At 38.2% G+C, this 19131-nt stretch overlaps 1 protein-coding gene across 6 annotated transcripts in view; it reads right to left on the bottom strand.

Annotated features, from left to right (window-relative positions):
• The window catches only part of SMIM14 (small integral membrane protein 14), a 143593-nt gene that overhangs the window by 9096 nt on the left and 115366 nt on the right, over window positions 1-19131 (bottom strand). For all 6 annotated transcript variants that reach the window (XM_086406096.1, XM_086406100.1, XM_086406099.1 and 3 more), the window contains one exon: window positions 2307-2355. In XM_086406096.1, coding sequence (XP_086262222.1) covers window positions 2307-2355 — 49 coding nt within the window. The remainder of the gene's footprint in view (window positions 1-2306; window positions 2356-19131) is intronic.

Raw genomic sequence — 19131 nt, 5'->3', positions numbered from 1 at the left:
AAGATGTCAAACGGGATAGTCACAGTGACGCTATTAACTTAGTTGGACACAAGGAAGATGATAAAGAGAGAGGATCTAACAGCTGACAGATCCTGAGGGATTATTTTTCTAAACTTATATAGACGGCCAATGATCTAGTCATTCACGCCTATGAAACGGAACCTCCATAAACCCCCTGAATGATGGGGTTCACGGAGCTTCTGGGCCAGGGCACACATGGAGTTAGCCGGGAGGACGGTGCACCCAAGAAGACAGGGAGGCTCTGCACCCCTTCCCCTGGTACCCTGCCCTACGCACCTCTCCCATTTGGTTGTGGCATCTTTTATAATAAACTGGTAACAGTAATTTAATTATTTTCCTCCATTCTGTTAGCCATTCTCACAAGTTACTGAAACAGAAGCGGGGTTGTGGGGACCCCTGATTAATACATATACTTTATATATGAGCATTAGCTCGTTGCTGAAGATTTAAAATACACAGAAAAATAATTACATATCACTCAGAGGAAACAACTGCTTAAACCACTTAAAGACATGGCTGTTAGAAAGGATTTCCACCAAATGCTAAAAGGACTGGGGTGAGCAGAGCGGGTGGTGGACGACTGGCCAAGATAACTGAATTAATACTCAAGCTCTAGAGTCTTGCTTTTATGTTTGGATTAAAGAAGTGAAATTTCACCCACAGAAATAGGAGTATATTTGGTTTACAGGTGGGGCTGGCTCAAGGGTCACAAACATCATAGATACAATAAATGTATTTTTTCCCCCATAAGAAGTTCAATGAGATTAATTTCAACAAGAAGAACAGGTTTTAGTTTTTCTGCTGAGGCAAAAATCTGAGCTGCTTATCAGAGGGAACACTCTAGGTTAGTGAATGCTGCTGAAGAGGCAACGTGAAGAAACCTGGAGTGGGGGACTGATCACCACCCATCATGCCCCAGACCTAATGGAACGTCTGTCCATTACTTTCTTGCCCAGAGGCGTATGGTTATTGTCCTGTTGCACCAAACGACTACCTTCTGACAAAGCTTCTACTTTGAGCCAGGCACTGTACTAGCTTCTATTTCTCTAAGTTGTTGCATTTACAGAATTTGATGGGATGCCCAGTTCACACAGTATTAACAGTAATTAATAATGTAGTAACGAGCCTCTTTATAATGATACCTTACTGTGTTTTGCTTTAGCTTCATATACATAATAAAGCAGCACTCAGCTTCAGAGATATGAAGTACAAGCAACTAGCCTACTAATTAGTGCAATTTGGCAATATGTCAAAAGCCTTAAAATGTACATAAGGATGTTTATTTAAATATTATTTATTATAGCAAAAATATATTAGTAATCTAAGATTCCAACAGAAGGGAATTATTTGAACACTGGTACATCCTCATAATGAATTATTATTTAGTAAATATTTTTAAGGTAAATACATGTTGATATAGTCACAACATAGTAGTGAAAACCAACATATACAAAGTGATCCCATTTTTGTAAGTATATATGAATGGAATTGTGCCAGGCTTCACCATCCTGTGAATGTCATACTTCCATTCCTATGGTCAAATTATTATGGTACAGGACTGGTTTGGCTATGATTTCCCCTCAAAGTATCCCTCAGGTTATTTCTGTCCTGAAAATAGATGCCTCATATTAGGGCCACCAAAGTCCGCCAGCTACATTCACCATGCAGGATCCACCTTCCTACACTGATTCTCACTTTATCATCACCACTGCCTCAAAAGTCACAGAGAAACCTCCCCACTGTCCATACCCTCTTGAGACTACGAATGTCAGAGCCAAGGGAATGATTCCAATGGCTCCCAAAGCTTCCAAACCTTGGCAAAAAATGGCCTCCCCTTCCTGTGCTCACAAACTCTCAAAGTTTTCAATGGATGCAGACAGATGCTAGGGAAAGAGTGAGGGGTTTGTGCTAAAGCCCCGGTGTTCAGTTCAATGAGCCCAAAGTGCCCGGTTCCTCACATATTTGCCCCCAAAAAAAGGTCTGCGAGGGTTTACACCAAGTTGTCAACAATGGTCATCTTTTATTATTCTGGAACTTTTTCTTTTTCTTTATTTGTATCTGTGGTTTTATGATTTTATTCAATGAACCAGTTCTGATTTCGTGGCAGGACCAAAAAACACATTTTTAACTTAAAAAATTAAGCATTTTAAGTAGGAGATATGTTACTGAGAGTCATTTCCTTAAACAGCAAACTGTAAGAATAATTTCTGGCAAATGTTCAGTCGTATTCTGATCTCTAATTGTGCCCCCAATGCCAAGCGTCCTCCTGTCCCATCATTACTTACATTCCTGAAGACATTCTGTGTCTGTGCAGTAGGACTGGGACTGCCTCAACTACAATGAATAAGAAAAAAGGAAATTAGCCACCAGACTTACCAAAATGGATACTACTTATCAGAAAGATCATGCTTTGTTTTTGTTTTTTCCGTTTCTCCTCTCTTTATTTATTGTTTTTTATTTTATTTTTAAACTTTACAATATTGTATTAGTTTTGCCAAATATCGAAATGAATCCGCCACAGGTATACCCGCGTTCCCCATCCTGAACCCTCCTCCCTCCTCCCTCCCCAACCCTCCCTCTGGGTCGTCCCAGTGCACCAGCCCCAAGCATCCAGTACCGTGCATCGAACCTGGACTGGCGACTCGTTTCATACATGATATTATACATGTTTCAATGCTATTCTCCCAAATCTCCCCACCCTCTCCCTCTCCCACGGAGTCCATAAGACTGATCTATACATCGGTGTCTCTTTTGCAGTCTCGTACACAGGGTTATTGTTACCATCTTTCTAAATTCCATATATATGCGTTAGTATACTGTATTGGTGTTTTTCCTTCTGGCTTACTTCACTCTGTATAATAGGCTCCAGTTTCATCCACCTCATTAGAACTGATTCAAATTAATTCTTTTTAATGGCTGAGTAATACTCCATTGTGTATATGTACCACAGCTTTCTTATCCATTCATCTGCTGATGGACATCTAGGTTGCTTCCATGTCCTGGCTATTATAAACAGTGCTGCGATGAACATTGGGGTACACGTGTCTCTTTCCCTTCTGGTTTCCTCAGTGTGTATGCCCAGCAGTGGGATTGCTGGATCATAAGGCAGTTCTATTTCCAGTTTTTTAAGGAATCTCCACACTGTTCTCCATAGTGGCTGTACTAGTTTGCATTCCCACCAACAGTGTAAGAGGGTTCCCTTTTCTCCACACCCTCTCCAGCATTTATTGCTTGTAGACTTTTGGATCGCAGCCATTCTGACTGGCGTGAAATGGTACCTCATAGTGGTTTTGATTTGCATTTCTCTGATAATGAGTGATGTTGAGCATCTTTTCATGCGTTTGTTAGCCACATGCTTTGTTTTTTAATGAACGCTACCACACTATCTATTATACCTTCAAAATCAAATATCAGATAAAAACACAGAATACATATAGGGCCTGATCAGTTTGGTGGGATTTTTTTCTCCTCAACATAATACTCAAATATACTGTGCTCTGGTACAATTCACCTACTTAAATTAGGAATTTTAAAGTTACTTGTGATAGAAACTCCTACTGCCATATGTTATTAAACTTACCAAAGGAAAAGCACTTAACCATAGAGGACAGCTACTGAAGAAAGAGTAAACTCTGTTAACAAGATTTTTTTCTCACTTAAAATTAGAAGCAAAGAGAGAGAAAAATAGGTTCTCTTTATAGAAAAGGCCTTTTGAAAGAAAGGAATTTTTTTTTCCTTTTAGCTTACATCTGCATAAATAGTAGTTGGATAAATAAGAAACTAATAAAAATGATACCACAGGGATTGGGCAGTGGGTTGGAGGAGTAGAGCAGGTTCTGATGAGATGGGATTTGAAGTTTTCATTGTCTATCTTAACATAATTTCATTTTGGAACCATATGATTATGAATTTTAAAAGATAACTGGAAAGAAAAGACCCATCTATCAGTAAACAGACATCATCCTTTTATGAATGTTCCCCCCATGCTGAGGCCTTTTAGGATGTTTAAAAATGATAATCTCATATATCTTAAAAGAGATGATAAACAGAATGAGCATGCAACTTTTCAATTCAGCCTCATTACTTTATAATCACATCCTCTCTCCATTAAAGCAGGTTAACGTCACTTGCAGTTATTGAGGGAAGCCACTCCATGGCAGTTGTGCTTAGCTGGACTCTGAAGAAAGACAGATCTTGATTTAAAGTCAGGCTCTGCAACTTTCTAGAGTTTCAAGACCTTTGGCAAATTTTTTAACACCTTTAAGCTTTAGTTTCCTCATGTGGTAAAATGAGGATACTGCCTATATCTGAATACAGGTAAGAATTAAATACACAGCACATATGAAATGGAGTGACAACCCAAGAAAGAAGAAATGTTAGCTATTATTATTACCATGCTAGACAAATTATGACCTCATCTAAAACAACAGAATAAATCATCTTATAAATTGCTAAGATGATCAGACTTGTTTTTCTGTATACCACTAAAAATAGTTTTATTTGAATTAGAATGGGAAAACAGATCTTAATTATTGTAAAAAAAATATTCTGGATACTTTAAACCTTCCTAAATATGCAAAGAATCAATTCAAAAACCCTTTTATACATTCTACAGCTATTATCAAAAAGACAGTAAATAATGAGTGCTGGTGAGGATGTGGAGAAAAGGAAACCCTTGTACACCATCGGTGGAAATAAAAATTGGTAGCAACCACTATGGAAAACAGTACGGAAGTTCCTCAAAAAGTTAAAAACAGAACTACTATATAAAGCAAGCAGTTCCACTTCTGGGTATTTACCTTATGAAAACAAAAACACTAACTCAAAAAGATACATGCAACTGCATGTTTTTATGTAGCATTATTTGCAATATCCAGGATATAGAAATAACCTCTAAGTGTCAACTGATGGATGAATGGATAAAGAAAACACACACACACACAAGTAATACAGGAGTATTATTCAGCCATAAAAAAAGAATGAAATCTTGCCACCTGCAACAATATGGATGGACCCCAAGGGCATTATGCTAAGTGAAGTAAGTCAGAAAAAGATAAATACTGTATGATTTCACTCATATGTGGAATCTAAAAACAAAAATCTCATGAATATAGAGAAGAGACTGGTGACAGCCCGAGGCAGGGGGAGAAGGGTAGGGAAAATGGGTGAAGGAGGTCAAAAGGTGCAAATGTCTAGTTAAAAGAAACATCAGTAAGTTATGGGTATGTAACATACAGCATGGTGACTATAGTTAATACTGTAAACAAATTATACATTCTAAAGAAATTGAAAAAAAAGACTTCTAGCCCCTTGGGTCACAAATCAGACCTAATGAATCTCCTACTTTGTGTATATTCTGTTTAAGTTTTACTAATTTTTTGCCAATAAGTAGTATGTATATACAATACGGAATTCAAAAGTACAAAAAGATACTCCATGCATGGTAAATCTCTCACTCTCTCCTAACCTTCAGTTCAGTTCAGTCACTCAGTCGTGTCCGACTCTATGCGACTCCATGAATCACAGCACGCCAGGCCTCCCTGTCCATCATCAACTCCCGGAGTTCACTCAAACTCATGTCCATCAAGTCAGTGATGCCATCCAGCCATCTCATCCTCTGTCGTCCCCTTCTCCTCCTGCCCCCAATCCCTCCCAGCATCAGAGTCTTTTCCAATGAGTCAGCTCTTCGCATGAGGTGGCCAAAGTACTGGAGTTTCAGTCCGTTCTTTGAAAGGACTGATGCTACAGTCCTTTCAAAGAACACCCAGAACTGATCTCCTTCAGAATGGACTGGTTGGATCTCCTTGCAGTCCAAGGGACTCTCAAGAGTCTTCTCCAACACCATAGTTCAAAAGCATCAATTCTTCGGCGCTCAGCTTTCTTCACAGTCCAACTCTCACATCCATACATGACCACTGGAAAAACCATAGCCTTGACTAGATGGACCTTTGTTGGCAAAGTAAGCCTCCACAAAACTCAGGTTTTTTTGTGAATCTCGCTAGAGATGTCCTTACATTTTTATAAACATATGTATCTTTTCCTATTACTCCTCCTCCACCTCTAAGTAGATTATGTAAAACATAAAGGTTTATTAGGTAAAAAGTGTCACTGGGTAGGACAAACACTATCTAATCACTTAAGACATCAAATAAGGAGTAAAAAGAACTTTTGTGGGTTTAATATTTAGCAACCACACAGCATATCCCCAAACCTACAGCTCTGATTGAAATGACCAATGAATGATCACTTCTTTGTACATTATGTAACTCAAATGCCAGCTCTGGCTTCTGGCTATAGCTCTACTAGAACTGCTGCCCTTGTCCTGAGGTCTGACTTGCTGGCTAACTGGAGCTCAATGACGTCTACAAATAACATGATTTCCATGTGAAAAGCCCTCAGATCCATTTCCTCACAGATTTACTTCAATGGAGGGCTGCATCACCAGCTCTAGGCTTCTTTTTCATGCCTGCATCAGTCCCATCCTCCTGCTTCAACGTGGGTCTGCCAGAGAAGATGCTCAGTGTGTTCTTTTTTGATGTTCCAGCGATGATGCAGGTCAGAGTTTCACCCCACACCCTTGCAGTGGTTTTGTAGTCTATAGCAAGGTCACCAATCTACAACCTGCAGGCTGGAGGCCTATTTTCATAAATGGTTTACTGAACCATAGCCACATCCCTCTGTTTACATATTATCTGTGGCTGCTTTCACTAAAACAGATGAGTTTAGTAGCTGCCATAGAGACTCCAAGCCTAAAATATTTACTATCTAGCCCTTAAATCATTCAACACTACTTATAATGACATCAGGTAAAGCCATTAGGAACCACCGATGAAAGAAAAGAAAAAAGAAACATTTTTGTGTATCTATATACAAATGCTCATTTTAAAATGTGAGATTCTCATTAATTATGTCTAGTTATAATGCAACAATCATTTATATTCACTTATTCATTCAAAATGTTTACTAAATGCTTACTATGTGCCAAGTACAGTTCCAGGTACTGATGATATGATGTGAAAAGGACAAAATTTCTACTCTTAAAGGTCATACAGTCTTGTGGGGAAAATCAGACAACTAAGAAATATAAAAATGTCAAAGAGTCCCAGAGAGAATGAAAATATGGCATACAGTGGCAATCCAGCAGCCACTTTAAATCAGGCACACAGAGGCAGGAACACTTATGGGACTATCCCTATGACAGTAACAGTAAAGAACAAGGACATGAGAATTCAGGAGTTCCAGACAGAATAACAACTAGGAAAGGCCCCTGGATGAAAAGGTATCTGGGAGTTGGTGTTGAGGAACCACGAGGCCACTGTGTCTGGGGCATACAAGCAATACTATTCAGCTGCTGGATTTAGTCAACCTCACGCTCTTTGTACACGCACATGTCAGCACACGTTGCTGTTAATGGCATTAATCTGACTGCCTCTAATTCTAAGATAAATAACAGATACTGATATGTTTAATCAATGTGGAATAGGAGTACCTTATTACTATCATATTAGAAGTACATTTAAATACAAATACATTTTAATGATATGAATTTATAAATATTACTTTAAATTATAATTTAAATAATTATTTGTATTACAGTATAATACAAGAAACATTACAGAATACTTAGGAATTAATGTGGATTAATTCTCTGCCTAGTACAATTATCATTATGTTTTCTAGTCTTAAAATATGCAAGTTTCACATAATCACAATCAATCACCAAGGTTCCTCGTGGCTTAATCGGTAAAGAATCTGCCTGCAGTGCAGGAGACCCAGGTTCAATCCTTGGGTGGGAAAGATCCCCTGGAGAAGGGAATGGCAATCCACTCCAGCATTCTTGCCTGGAGAATCCCAGGGAGAGAGGAGCTTGGCAGGCTACAGTCCAAGGGGATGAAAGAGTTGGACACGATTGAGCAACTAAATCACACATAACTACAATCAGTATAATAACAAATATTTACTAGGAACTTTCATGTGGTAGGGACTATACTAAGAATTTAGATAATCCTCACACTCACTAGAGGAGGCAGGGGCTATTATTCCTTCTTTATAGATGAAGAAATTTGAACTTGGAGGAGGTTAGCTAATATATCCAGTACTAACTCTGAAGTAGAGATTTTTAAGCCCAATTCTATTTTACTTTACAATGTACAAAATGTTGTATCATAATTTTTATTAACATATCATTAGACTGAAACATTGTGTAACCAGCCACAATTTTGAATGGTTACAAAATATTCCAGTGAATTGATATACAACTGATATACAATTGAACAGAAGCAAATTCAGAGTAAGGTGAAAATGACCATATCTAATTATCTAACGGCCTCTAAGATTAACATAGCCAATGTTTTCCTTCAGCACTAAAAGAGATCTCTTCCTTTCGGTATCACTACATGGAATAAGCTTCCTTTTGGGACTATGATAAAAACAGTAATGTATAATTTGTGCTGCTATACAAATTTCTAGAAAATTAATTCACTCACATACAATTGACAAATATAGAAATTATGTCAGTTTTATGTGGTAGCTATGTCGATTTAGAACTGATTTTTTTCTAGGTAAGGGAAGCCAGAAAGTGGGAAGTCAAATTACAACTCATGCCTTGCAGAAAGAAGCCCTTTCAGCTTTAATAAAAATGTTAAAAAGTGCCTGCACATACACACACACACACACACAAGACCAAGAATGAAAAGAAATTATTCACTGAGAATCCGGCTGACTGAAGCACTATGTCTCCAGTCCAAGCTGCAGCGAGTCTTTGGGACATTCCACTGAGAGCTGGAGCTGGATCCTGCTCTCCTGGCTGGTCTTCCACACGTTACTGGCTACCTACGCTCTACATGTTCACAGGCAGACGATGCTGCAGGCTCTGCATAATGAGGTGCCAAAGTATCATAACCACATTTCTAGTCCTGGACTTACATGTTCTGTCCAAACCAGTGTGTTGGGATATATATTCAGTATGTCAGATTCAAACACTTGTGATGGGTAAAGTATACAGTCTTTAAAGAATTAGAAAAACACATTTGGTAAAACAAGAGAATCTCACTGCTTTGATAAAAGTCTTTAAACGGAGGTCTAATTTACAGTGCATCTCAGTATTCTCTTGACTTATCTGAAGAACACGGTGGGACTACTGATGCTGATTTTGGCCACTCCAAAAGGAAGTCATTTGTGAAAACAAAATAATTAAAAGAAAATCAATAAACAACAAGGTCCTACTATATAGCACAAGGAGCTAAATTCAAAATTCTGTGATAAACCATAATGGAAAGGAATATAAAATACAATGTGTACATATATATATATATAATACTGAATCACTGGTATATGACAGAAAGTAACAGAACACTGTAAATTAACTATACTTTTATTTTTTTTAAAAAAAGGATAATAATATAAGGGAAACAGGCATAGCAGTAACTTCAAATATTTTCTGTATTGCAGTGGAGTGGGGGGAACCACATGCAGACTATTTAGTCAATGGTTGCTCCCCAGGTAAACCCTTTTGCTAACTAACACTGATCCCAGGATCGCAGGGAAGAACTAAAAGTAGATTTAGATTTCCTCACCTAACCAGGATGGTCATGTAAAGTTCCTTAAATGAATTAGCTTCAAAAAAGATGAGACAAAATAGCATGGTTAGAATAAATGTTTTTCTTCATTGGGGAAAAAAGGAGAAAACAGAGATTAAAAGAATATAAGAGTCTTGGCACTGAGATTTCATGTTAGGGAAAATGTAGAACCTAAAATAGTCTCTTAGGATATCTAGGAAGCCTAATATAGAACTTTGGCTGTCAGAGGCTGATGGAAAAAAACATAGATCAAAGAGAAGACTCTAATGGCAAAAAAGCAGATAAATGAAACTTCTATGACTCGATCGACAAGAGTCTGGGTGAACTCCAGGAGTTGGTGATGGACAGGGAAGCCTGGCATGCTGCAATTCATGGGGTCGCAAAGAGTCGGACACGACTGAGCAACTGAACTGAACTGATGAGGAATCTTAGCTTGGAGAAATTCTTTAAAAAAATTACAAGAAAAACAGAAAATCTCTCTTTGGAATTATGAAAAGGTATCTGCTATGGATGTTCGTATTCCCTCCATCCCTCCAAATTCATATACTGAAGCCCAAATGCCCAGTGTGATGATGGAGTTTGGGGGTGCGGATCTTTGGGAGGTGATGAGGTTTAGATGAAGTCATGAGAGTGGAGCCACCCTGATGGAATTAGTGTCCTTATGAGAGAGTGAGAGCAGAGCCCTCAGTCTCTCTGGGCCACATGAGGATACAGCAAGGCGGCTATCTGAAAACCAAGAAAAGAGTCAAATCACCAGATACCAAATCAGGCAGCACCCTGATCTTGGACCTCCCAGAGCCTCCAGAACCACGAGACGTAACTACTGTTTGAGGCCCCCAGTCTGTGGTTTTGTGCTAGAGCAGCCCGGGGCAACTAACACAGAACCTAAACAAGAACTTATTTGCCATTTTCTGTGTCTACTCAAGAATCTCATGTGTATTGGAGGTACTCTTCTTTCCCAGGCACAGGATCTACCTGCAGACTGATAAACAGTGTGATACAGAACAGTGGTTCAAAAAAGAAGCTTCAAAGTCAGAGGTATCTGGGTTCAAATTCTGTGTCTGTTACTTTCTAAAGCAGAATGTCAAGCTACAAAAGAAATAAATACAGTCTGTTATCAATGTTAATATCATGGTGAGGATTAAAAGATATAACATATACAAAATCCAATACAAAATGTATATAAAAAACTCAGGTCATGGCCCATAGTATGCTTTAAGATTATAGCATTATGCAGGAAAGGGCTGCCTGTTTATGTGAGTAAGCCTGCTCATAGTTATCACTTTTTTTTTTTTTAAGTGAAATGCCAAAACCAACAGCAAAAATGTACTTTCAAATCAATGGTTAAACAGTTGGTCAGTGTTCCCTAACCAGACCTCATATAGTTCTCAGTAATAAGAGTGGCTTGAAATAACCTTAGACTGTCAAAACCCAGCTCTACCTAATTTTTAATACTGTACCACATTCCATTTAAATATATAATTTCCAAATTTGTATATGAAAAACAATGTTGTGAATGTTTCTATAAAAACATTCTTACATACTGGTTAATCTCTTTAGAATATAGAGAAGAGTTGCTATAATGAAGGTACATACATTTTAAGTTTTGATATACATTGCCAAATTACAGAAGGAAAACTTTAAAGAAATGACATAATACAAAGTTACATTCAAGAATTCCTGCATAATCACGCCACTGAGGAAAGGAAGCCCAATGCCTCAACTGAGAGATAGCTAGAATCTAATTATATCTGATCACATTTAGTTCTCTTTAACTCAAAAATGGTTTAAAATTAACTCAAAATAAATTAAAGACCTGAAGCCACAAAAATCCTAGAAGCAAACATAGGTGGTAAGCTCCCTGACATTAGTCTTGGTGATGAGTTTTTGGATGACTCTAAAAGCAAAGGCAACAAGGGCAAAAATAAATACAAATATGCGAAAGTTGTTTAGTAGCTAAGTCACATCCGACTCTTTTGAGACCCTATGGACTGTAGCCCACCAGGCTCCTCTGTCCACGGGATTCTCCAGGCAAGAATACTGGAGTAGGTTGTCATGTCCTCCTCCAGGATGTGTACACACACACACACACATATAATGGAATCATTATTCAGCCTTAAAAAAGAACAAAATCTTGCCTTTCGTGGCAACACGAATGGACCAGGAGGGAACTATGCTAAGTGAAATAAGTAAGAGAAAGACAAATAGTATATGCGGAACTAAAACAACAAAAAATAGAGCTCAAAGATACAGAGAACAGATTGGTGGTTGCCAGAGGTGGGGGAGTTTGGGGGTCGGAGGTGAGTGAAATGGGTGAAGGAGGGCAAAATGTACACTTCCTGTTATAAAATAATTAAGTTATAGGGATATAATTTACAACATAGTGATTATAGTTAATAACACCATATGCATACTTGAAAGTTGCTAAGAGAATAGATCTTAACAGTTCTCATCACTAGAAAAATTATGTACATACAAAACATACATACACATACTGTAACTGTGTATGGTGACAAGTGTTATTAACTAGACTTACTGTGATGGTAATTTCCCAATACATGTAAGTCATAAACCTGAAACTAATGCTAGTTATAAATTATACTTCAATTTTAAAAAGAGGTGAAGTCTATTGCCCCTCTTCTTGAAGCTGAGCAGGCTCAGGACTGCTTCAACCAAAAGTATGGCAGAAGTGTTATATGTGACACCTTAGGCTAGGTTGCAAGAAGTATCTAGCCACTGCATGCTTCTTTCCCTTCCTCATCCTCCCCTGGGATGGATGCCTGCCCTTGGAACCATGCCACTGTGCTGTGAGGAAGGCAAGAAGCCACATGAAGGGCCGCATGTAGGTGTTCTGGCTGACAGCGCTAAGCAGGGTTTCAGCCACCAGCCAGCATCAACTGCCAGACAACAAGTGAGCAAGCCTTCCATGCTCTTCGTGCTCCCAGCCTCTCAGTCTTCCAGCTAAGAACCCAGACATTACGCAGCACACTAGCCATCTCCACTGTGCTCTGTATGAACTCCAGACAGAGTTTGTCCACTTAATTAAAAGGTTTTGTTATGCCACTAAGTTTTAGGGTAATTTGTTATACAGTCCTAACAATGGAAATATAAAAGAAACTATGAATAGCTTATAATTAGTAAAGCGGCAATGAGAGCTGGCAAACATAGGGAGATTCTTATTTTCCCCTTTATACACTTGGTACTCCTTGAATTTTGGGCCATGAAGACATGCACTAGTTATTGTTATCTTTTAAATAAAACATAACCCCCCTTCTGTGAAAACAAAGGAAAACCAGGAGGCCAGAAGGGAGAGCTCTTACACAGTACAATTTGATGCCAATTATAAGATTTATCGATTGTTACAGACCTCAGTAGAAGAGTCATTAATTATAGGCCCCAATGGTACAAGATGGACGTTGAATCTCCTATAAGAAATTGACTACCCCAGAAATTCAGCCAATGAGAAATCATAATCACCCTGAACTCTCACTTTTCTCCAATGGGCTTTTGTTCAGAATGACCCCTCCCAACTTTCTCCTTTTTCTCTATAAAGTAATGTTCCTTGGACTTGCCTACGGCTTTCACTGTGGCTTGCTTGTCCTGAATTGCAATTCTCTGCTATTCCCAAATAAATCCATTTTTTCTGGTAAAATAACTGACTTTTTTCTTTTCAAGGTCAACACTTTCTAATTGGTAAAATCAATTGTACCATAAATTACAGGACTATTTAGTTTTCCAGTGGCTAGATGATATTGATAAAAAATATTAAGATTTGAAAGAAGGAAATACAGAACATCTTCTTTACTGATTAAAGTAAAAACCAAAAGTCAACCATATTATTAAAAAGGCTTTAAAGCAACATGGAAAATGCTCAATATTATTAAATTGGGGATAAAATATATATATGATAGTATCTAAATGTTTGTTAGAAAGATCTGGGAAAATGCATACCAAGTTCATCTAGGGAAGTAGCATTATGCCAGATACAGAGAAGTGAGTAAGGAGGTTGGTCTTACTTTTAACACATTGATTGCTTTTTTGAAAGAATATTACTCTATTTTTTATTTTAATAATTAAACATTTAACAAAAAATATATTAAGAGGAAAAGATACTAGGAGTAGATAACATTTCCTGGGTAGAGAAGTTTCTTAAACTTTTAAGGAATACATCTTCCAGGCCAATAACAGGTCTTACTTAATGTGATTTATTTAAGTACAGTGGACATTAGTCACAATTTACAAGGCCTTCAGGCTTTTAAGCGGAATCGGACCAATGATCTCCCAGAGCACATGTTTATAGTACTTTAATACAGAAACAAGTTTAAGTAAATTAAAGATGCTGAAGTTTCAGGTATACTGTTTAGATAAGGGCTGAACTACAGAGCTCAACAAACAAAAAAGGAATTATCTACATTTCAAATCTTAGGTTACAACGGAAGAGGAAAAACATAAAACATAATCTAAATTCACATTTTTAAATCTATCTGTTCTCTCCTTCCGGAACTCCTATCATTAATAGAGGAAACTGTATGCCAAGTGAAGCCAGTCAAGGAGAATAGAAGGAGGTGACAAGAGAGCAGAAGAGGATAAAAACAGAATAATTCTGCAAGTGGCTTCAGTGGGAACTGAAAAAGCCTCTCTCCAGGCCATCTTTATGGTTGTAAGGAAATATAAGTGATTTTTTAAAAACCAAAACAAACTAGATATATTAGTTATAAGGAAACACCTCTTTTTAAAAATACCCTCCAAGACACAAAAATTATACAACTTAAAAGAATGATTTATAATTAGACTGTGATTTTGTGTTGACATCTTTCTATCTATCTAATAGCATTCTACTACTACATCAGTAAAAACCAGTATTTATCAACAGATGTATTACCACTATTAAATCAAGTAATGAAATAGAATTATATGTAACATGATAAAGATACCGGATTTTAACTGAAAGGGATTTACTGCATATTCCTATCTACCCCTTTAAGTCTTATCAGCCAGTATCTAATGAGTAAAGCATTAGAGTTCTAATTAGAGTATTAGGCTAGGATAGAAAGATATCAGTAACGTCAGATAATGCCTCCATTTTTTCATGTTTCTGAACATTAACAGAACCTGGCAAAGAAAACCTGGCAAAACACGTGCCTGGCAAACACAACCGCATTAAGAACAGTCTGACGCTTGTGTAACCTAAGGCAACATGCCAGCAGAGTAAGTAAAGCTTTGTCATGAGCACCCCAAAATGGGCATTCTCTGTACTGCAGTTTTACCAGCCTTGAACTGAACCACCATTTGTAATGTATCATTTAAAACACTCCTATGAGAATGTAGTCAGAAATAGTCATTTGCTTTAAAAGTCTTATTGGAAATGTACGATAAAATGTATGAAAACCAGATTTATATTCTTTGTACTGGTACAGCTTAGCAGTTAAAATAATCAGACCTTACACAGCAATGATGAGGCAGTGGTACAGAGTGTGAATTGCTGTTAATGTCCATTTAGCCTTCGGAGACATACAAGGTTTTCCTAATTTTATATATATTTTTGACATGAGAAAAATTCTACCAATTTAGAAATCAACAAAGGTAAGATAAGACAGTCTTATTAAAGTTATTAAAAGGCTAGTAAATATTGCAGTATATATTTTCTTTGTAACAGTGCATTCAAACACTTTGCTATTCAGTGGGAAAAGTCTAATTAATTTTGGTATATAACTGTACTGCTTATAATGCCTTTGAAATGCTAACAAAGTTTTATTTCTAAGTTAATTACTTGAATAAGTAATGTACTCACACAGTTTTAAAAGATAAAAAAGTACAGTGAAGAGTCTCCACTTTTTTCCTATCCTTCTACCCACCCACCCTTGATCACAAATACAGTGCTTTTCAAGGTACATGACGGAAACCAACAGGGAGCAGAGCAGATCACCATACTGAAGAAACAGCACAGGGTTAGAGCTAAATGTCAAGCCCAAGTGTGCCTCTGCGACTCGCTGGTCAGCTTTAACCCTTAGGAAAAGTGACTAAACCTCTCTGTACCTCAGTGTCCGCATCGGTAAAAGCAGACTCCGCGGGCTTCCCTGGTGGCTCAGTGGTTAAAGAATCTACCTGCCAAGGCAGGAGACACGGTCCGATCCCTGATCCGGGAAGACCCCACAGGAGACAGTGCAAGTAAGTGCATGTGCCACAACTGCTGTGCTCTACAGTCTGGGAGCCGCAACTACGGAGCCTACTTGCCTCTCTGCAACGAGAGAAGCTACTGCAGTGAGAAGCCTGCAAACCACAACGAAAAGTAGCCCCCGCTCACCACTAGAGAAAAACCATCGCAGCAATGAAGACTCAGTTCAACCAAAAATAAATACATAAAACTATTTTTTTAAAAAAGGAGGATCAGCATCAGAGACTTTCTATGGCTTTAAAAATAGTGCCTACACTCCTGTCAAACTCTCTCCAATATAACCATTGTTATAAATCTGAGATATATTCCTTAGATCCTCTTCCACACATTTACAAATGTGACCTTGACCTACACATTTTTTTTCTTCTTTTTGGGTGCTGTGCTTAGTCGCTCAGTGGTGTCCAACTCTTTGCAACCCCATGGACTGTAGCCCACCAGGCTCCTCTGTCCATGGGGATTCTCCAGGTATGAATACTAGAGTGGGTTGCCATGCTCTCCTCCAGGGGAATTTTCCCGGCTCAGAGATCGAACCCAGGTCTCCCGCGTTGCAGACGGATTCTTTACCAGATGATTAAGATTTATTTATTTATTTTAGGCTGGGCTGGGTGTTACTTGCTGTGTGCAGCTTTCTCTAGTTGCAGCAAGTCGGGGGCGACCCTTGTTATGGTGCATGGACTTCTCGTTGCAGAGCTCAGGCTCTAGTGCCTGGGCTTCAGTCGTTGTGGCACAAAAGCCTAGTTGCTCTGTGCCGTGTGGGATCCTCCCTGACCAGAGATCAAACCTGAGTCCCGTGCACTAGCAGATGGATTTCTAACCACAAGACCACCAGGGAAGCCTGACCTACACACACTCTAACCTGAACCTGCAAAGGCATCTCTATGGCTTTCACTAACATTTCTCAGACACTTCCAAAATATGTTCCTTCTTTCATTTCTAATAGTTTTTGCATTCTATGTTGTTTGGGACATAAATAGCTTGTTCCAAACACGATGGATTCTATCTTTTGACAGTATTATTCTTGTGTTCAACTGTTTTGGCTTTGGAGTCTATTTTGTCTGAGATTAATACCACATCCTTTTGGGACAGCTTCCCGCCTCTCCACTTGTTTATCACTTACCTACGATATTTTGTTTTCAGTGTCTATCTCCCCTGTAAATAGCATTTAAAAACGCAAGCCTCCACAAACCCTTGGCCCTTTTCTCCTCATCTGGTATTTATACTACCAGTAGCAAAGCAAAAAAGTAATTCATTTTTGTCTTGATTTAGCTTTATAGAGCATCTCAAATTGAAACTGTTTTCTACACAAGCATATAGTTAGGGATTTTGTAAACAAATTGACACCTACTGAATTAAAATATATAAGGTCATTTAAATATAATTCAGTGTATGGTGAATAATATTGCACTAATATGGAAATCACTGCCAGAGATAATCCATTTTCTTTTGATTTGATATTACTTAGGCACATATCCTACATGATCCCAATTGGGAATTACTTAATAGAAAGAATTGGAAATGCATATGGCCATGCTTAAATTTTTTTATAGCTTTAATCTGTATTATGTCTTCATTGATGGAAGGAGGTACATCTTTGTTTTCCTTACTGGAAACAAATATGGATTAATTGCCTCAAATCTGTGTAAGTGATTGACTAGTCTAGAGATTCTTGTTTTCAGAAGGATGGTATAGATAGAAAATTACAAAGATGGCATTATACACACAATGTTGTTATTATATGTTGTTACTAAGATACTCAGATTTTTTAAATTTTTGATCATAAATCACTTCTTGTAGGAGGGTTTGTTTCCATTGATTAGCTGCAGTGTATACAGTTCACTACATAAGGGGCTGTTTATTTTTTTGTGTGCTGCATTTTTTTTCTGTTTTTTAATACCTGGTTTTGTACATATCTAACTCTGTTCTCTTTTGGTTATTCGGAAACTGGATTATTTTCTCCTAAGCAGTGCTTAATTTGTGTTTTTTTAATTTCGATTCAGTAGTCCCAGCTAATAGGTGTTCATTCTGTTACACTCAGAAGGTTTGCCACATTGTCCATCAGCTCTCGTGTATATGGTATAGAAACCATGGGGTTAGGCACCTCCTGGCATTTTTTTTTTTAATGAGAAAATACTGTATTTAAAATGTAAAATAAACTTTTAAAAAGCAAAAAAAATAAATAAAAAATAAAAACTCCAATCTGTCTCTTTTAAAAAGGGACTATAATCCACTCACACATAACATTTTACTTTATGCTTTCTATTAACCATGCTTCTCTTCTTCATGTCTGCCTTCAGCTTATTTGGATTTCCTTTTTTTTATGAACCCTAATTCTCCCCCTATTCAAAAGTTCTCAAGTGTGCCAGTACTAGGGCATCTGGACATCTGCAAAGCAGCTCTTTGGTTGCTGTGACTGGCTGGCACCCCTCCTAGCTTTCAAAGGTCCTGCCACATATTCATGTAAGTGAAAAATCTGGGCCTAAAATCTAAGCCCACTTCAAAGAGTAACACAAAGTTATTTTTTGGGTGGTTTTACTTGAATAGAATTATCGAGGAATTTAACTGGACTTTCACATTTAAATCAAGGGAAGATATTAATTTTGTTTTTAACTCCACCAAGAATTTGGTGACGTTGTAACTTTACCACTTAGAAAAATCATGTTGCCAGTGGTACTTAAGACCAGCACAACCTACGTGTATGGGTCAGTATCTACAGCTATACATTCATCATGACTTCTGTTTTTTGGCTGCACTGGGTCTTCATTGCTGCACTGCCCTCCAGGTGCAGTGCTTGGGCCTCTCGTGGTGGTGGCTTCTCTTGTTGAGCAGCACAGGCTCTAGAGCACCTGGGCATCAGTAGTTGCGGCACACAGGAACTTAGTTGCCCTGCCAAGGATCAAACCCATGTCCCCAGCACTGGCAGGTGGATGCTTAACCCACTGGGCCACCAAGGAACTCCCCATTATGACTTTTCATATTAGAAGGATCTATTTCCTCTTGTCTTCTAATGTAGCTGTACCTGAGACCACACTGTAGTACTTTTGTTTTCTTCAACTCTTTGCTTTTCTGTTCATATTTATTAATGAAGGACTAGGCTGGGTGAGCAGTTAGGGTATACAAATAGCGTCCCTTATCAAGGAAGCATGCAGGCAGCCTGTATGTACTGTACCCCACCAGGCTCCTCTGTCCATGGGATTCTCCAGGCAAGAACACTGGAGTGGGTTGCCATTTCCTACTCCAGGGACCCATGCAGGCAGCCTAGAGAACCTCTTAATGTTCCAAGTAGGGAAGACTTCATTTTAAGGCTTACTAGTGCATTCCATTCTTGGACCAGGCATCCTTTTTTTCCCTCCTATTTCA

Source organism: Bos grunniens, chromosome 6 (assembly GCF_055505025.1).
Source record: "Bos grunniens cultivar Pamir isolate PY7600 chromosome 6, Bosgru_T2T1.0, whole genome shotgun sequence".
NCBI classification, from domain to species: Eukaryota; Metazoa; Chordata; class Mammalia; order Artiodactyla; family Bovidae; genus Bos; species Bos grunniens.
This window is presented reverse-complemented; position numbering and strand designations above follow the sequence as displayed.